At 35.8% G+C, this 4,558-nt stretch overlaps 1 protein-coding gene across 1 annotated transcript; it reads left to right on the top strand.

The window, feature by feature from the left end:
- The first annotated feature begins 596 nt into the window (after positions 1 to 596).
- Positions 597 to 2,831, top strand: LOC149168699 (clavaminate synthase-like protein At3g21360). Its single transcript, XM_089424953.1, has 3 exons — positions 597 to 770; positions 1,672 to 1,928; positions 2,582 to 2,831. Exons 1-3 carry the CDS (start codon positions 597 to 599, stop codon positions 2,829 to 2,831), a joined length of 681 nt encoding a protein of 226 aa, XP_089281079.1.
- Positions 2,832 to 4,558: the final 1,727 nt, after the last annotated feature.

Here is a 4,558-nt window from a genome sequence, read left to right as displayed (position 1 = left end):
TGCTTTTTCCAAATATCATTTGAGTTGCCTTCTTGGCATGGCAAGATATTTTTACTGCTTTTTCCCATTTTTTATGTCAGATATTTTTACTGCTTTTTCCATTCTTTTATGTCACTCTTGCCCTTTGTTTCTTTGGTATGCCAGTTGTTGTTGCTATTCTTCTTCCCTGGCTTTTGGCAAGCACTGATTAGTATTAAATTATATACCCCATACACCCATTAAAACTACCTGCGGCGAACTCTTTAGTTGTATCTCTGCAGACTTAATCCCCAAACCCCCAAAGCCGTGATCTGGTGCATCTTGAAGTTGTGTTTCTAAGCTCTATAGCTGCATGGTTCATTCATTATCGTATTTGAACTAAACTGGTAGAGCATTTCTCAATTTTTTGATTTGAATGTCTCATTTTAAGCAAAATCTCGATTTTCAGGTTGTTTGAGAGGAAGCGAAACCCAGCTAATCTGCACATTTAAATTATAGTAATGTCATCTCGGCAAAGAGATTGTGTTGCCTACCAGCCCTGACCTTTCAGTCGTCTCGTTGTTCTGCAAAAACACAAGGTTCCCTCGAGTTTTGTATTTCGTTTTGTAATTTAGAACATGGAGATTGCATCTGAATCATTTGCAACCATGCACACTTTCTTAGAAGGTCGAATACTAGAGCAGAAGATGATGATTGCAGGAGCGTTGGAAGAAAACAGATTATTCCCCGAGGTTCTTCTCCCTGCTCAGCAATGCGCTACCTCCCACGATCGCAAAGGAGGGATTGCAGATGTAACCCACAACATACGCAATAACAGAGATTGGATACAACGTCAACTCACGGATCACAGCGCTCTGCTTTTCAAAGGATTCCCTCTCAGATCCGCCGCAAATTTCAGCTCATTTGTTAAAGCGTTTGGTTGGGAGGAGCAACGTTATGAAAGAACAAGTCAAAATATCATTCAGCCTCTTATAATATCTAGGAAATATATAAAAGATATGTTATTTGATAGATGTACAAAGATATGTTATTTGAAATACAAATCTTCAATGCCTTGTTTCCCTAATCTATTATTTGGTACCAAGTGAACTTCAACAACTTTTACAACAGATTTCCCCCTTTGGTGTTATTCAATTTTAGACCTATACAATAAATTGCCCCTTTTCTATTATTCAATGTGAGACCTATACAATAAAATGACCTTTTTTTGTTTTTCAATTCAATTTCTGTTTGCCACAATTTAATTTAAAAACTTCTGCAACAAATTTTCCGCTTTGCTGTTACTCCACTTTTGAGACCCACATTTTGCTGTTACTGAATTTGGTTACCCTCTTATCCTCCATATCTCCAGAATATTCCAAAACCAGGAACGAATTCTCTCTTTTGCTGTGTTAATTTGAATTCTCCCAACAAATACTGCCATCTCACCAATTAGAATGCCCAAAGTTTTGGGGTTTTCTAAATCTGGGGATAGTTACCAAAACCCAAGCTAGAATGGATTGATGTCTATGATTCATTTATGGGTTAATATATCAAGATGGAAATGAACCTATAGCTAAACATGGCCATGAATTTTGGGGTTGGGTGTTTCAGTTTTTAAGAGCATGGATCTAGCTGAAGTTGAAACTTGTGTTGTGCCAATTTTCCATCTTTGTTTACTACTCAATTTTCTGTTACAATGGTTCGATGCAGATGGATGAGTGGCCGTCTAAGCTGTTTTTCTTCTGCGAGACTGCACCTCCCACGGGTGGAGAGACTGCCATAGCTCTCAGCCAAGGCATTGCGCAGCGAATGGAAGTCAGAATGCCTGAATTTGTAAGAAGAGTGAAGGATACAGGGTTGGTCATGTCTAAAGTAATGGCTCCCACCCTAAACACATTTGCTTCCTTCTCTACCGGAAACTGGCAGACTTTTCTGGAAACGAACGACCCAATTGAGGCGAAAAAGAGGTAAGTGCAATGTAGCTGCTAGAAGGCATTAATTAGCGTAAGTCCATTTAAAGTACCACCTGGTATAGCTTTCAGAATCTCAATTCACATGGTGTGTATACCAGTTGGTTTCACATGGTGCTAGCATTAATTAGCGTAAGTCCATTTAAAGTACCATCTGGTATAGCTTTCAGAATCTCAATTCACATGGTGTGTATACCAGTTGGTTTCACATGGTGTGTATATTAGTTGTTTTTAGTGGGTTTGGTCTCAGTTTACATTATAAATTTAAACCTTTTGGGAAGGGCTGAAAATGAAAATTTGTTGGGAATTAAATTTCCCCAATCTTATCTAGCCTCCCCTAAACTTTCACGCAATTCTGATAATAAGCATCCCATTATATAAACAAACTTCGGTACCAACGCGGCAATTTTGGAGGTGCATATAATTTTATCTGGCAATTTTGGAGGTGCGAACTTCACAGTTTGAGGATGGGTATTAATCCTGGGTATCAACTTGACATGATCTTCAGATGAGACCTCGGGTTCACATGGCTTTGTCATAACTTTATTATTTCACTGCATTTAAGCTCATCATCTCATTTTTCATTTTGTTGTTCAGTTATTATTGCTTTCAAAGTTTAATGCCTCTGCATTTGAATGAATGATAAGCAGAGCAGTAGAGGTGATGGGTTGTATGAACTTTAAGTGCCTAGAGGACGGATCAGCTGAGTTCGTGTTCGGCCCTCGGGAGGCGATCAGAGCATTCGAGGGATATGGAGGGAGGCGAGTCTGGTTTAACACCATAACCGGCTATGGCAAAAGAAACCTGTCACTGTCTTTTGGAGATGGGTGTCATATTTCTGGTGAAGCAGCAGAGGCATTCAAGGCCATTGTTGATGAAGAGTGCGTAAATTTAAGGTGAGAGGAAGGGGATGTATTGTTGCTGGATAACCTGGTTGTTCAGCATGCGAGAAGACCTTCAAAGCCTCCACGTCAAGTACTGGTTGCTATGTGCAAGTAGACGTTATTCTCTGGTAGAGAAGGAACCTGAGATTTTTGCACAGGAAGATGATTTAGACGTAAAGAGTTTTGCATTTCATTTGTTTGTATCTAAACATCAAGATGATTTAGACGTAACGAGTTTTGCATTGCATCTATTTGTATCTAAAGAATAACTATTTGCATTCCCTCTACATAACTCTTTCACAGTTGAAATATGCATTAAGTGTATAGTTTTTTAAACTATTTATGTTTGGTTTTTAATTCCATTAGTAGAGATATTCTTTAATATAGACTCAGTTATCGAATGGATCAGCAAACCCTTCTGGTTTTTTAAATTTCCGTATTCAAATTCAGATATTTTTAATTAAAGGAGGTTACATTTTTGTTGGAAACAATGGAATTTCAGGTATAATTTTGATAAAATCAGGTGGAAATTTTGGGAAATCTTGGTTATAACTGTCAAGTTTCACAATTTTGGGAAATCCTGTTTATAACTGTCAAGTTTCAGAATTTTGGGTGCTCAGAAATTTTTGATAGTGTTGATTCCACTTCCACCATAAAAAAAAATATTCAAACAATTCCATAATCACAAAAACAAAAAACAAAAAACAAAAACCAAAACCAAATTTGAATGAAAAATGACTATCCTCAATAAGCAATCCCTTATCAAATTACTTCCTTTATAAATCAAATTTCTTTGGAAAAAATTGCTTATCAACAACATAAAATATATCTCTAACATATTATTCCCATTATTTTATACCTTCGAACCCAGTTCCCCTTAAAAAAAGCTCCCCATTTAGAAACGTGTAGATGTCTGTAAAAAGTACCAATATTTTTAACCAAATTTCCAAATTCTTTACAAAATAATAAACGTCTCTAACAATAATCTTTTAACCCCAATCAAAACAAAGTCAGAGACATAAAAACGAAATCCATAAAAATCCCCATTGAAAATTATAGCTTTTAAAATAAAGTTAATTAAAATATGAAAAGACATGTTCAAGACTAAGGGCGATAGCTTTCAATCTTCTCATTTTTCTTGTTAAATTCTCTTTCTATATGGACTCCCTCTTCTCTCTTGCATCAGTATTCTTCTCTTATTAATTTTATCAAACTTTTGCCCGTATCCTTTTCCTATTAAATTTATCAGACTAAATTTTGATGCTTCCAAGGGAAACCCTAGTCCTTCATGTTACGGGGAGTCATTTGCTCAGAAACATGAAACATTATTATTTTATATTTTGTTAGATTAATCATAATAATAGAACTTAAAACTCTTGAAATGGGTCTAGAATTGTCTCCATCATTAATCTCTCTGGTCTAATTTTAAAAAGTGATTTTCGTTTTGTTATTTCTTTGATTATTAAGTTTTTTTGGACTTTTCCCTCTCAAAATTGTCAAATATTAAAAATAAGTGAATCTTGTTATTTCTTGATTACTAAATTCTCTTATAGATTTTCTTTTTTCAAAATTACCAAAAATTAAAGACTCTAAAACTCTTTGAATCTCATCGAACAATCCATTCCTTGAATCTCTACCGCCATTCCTTTACACATCCTTAGATTTGCATATCCATTAGCCGACTAAAGATTGTACGACTCTCTCAATGTTCAACCACTCTCCCCCACTTCCTCACTAAAATAA

This window comes from Pinus tabuliformis, chromosome 4_2, assembly GCF_031772625.1.
Source record: "Pinus tabuliformis cultivar Carrire ecotype Pingquan chromosome 4_2, CPIR1, whole genome shotgun sequence".
Taxonomy (NCBI): domain Eukaryota; kingdom Viridiplantae; phylum Streptophyta; class Pinopsida; order Pinales; family Pinaceae; genus Pinus; species Pinus tabuliformis.
This window is presented reverse-complemented; position numbering and strand designations above follow the sequence as displayed.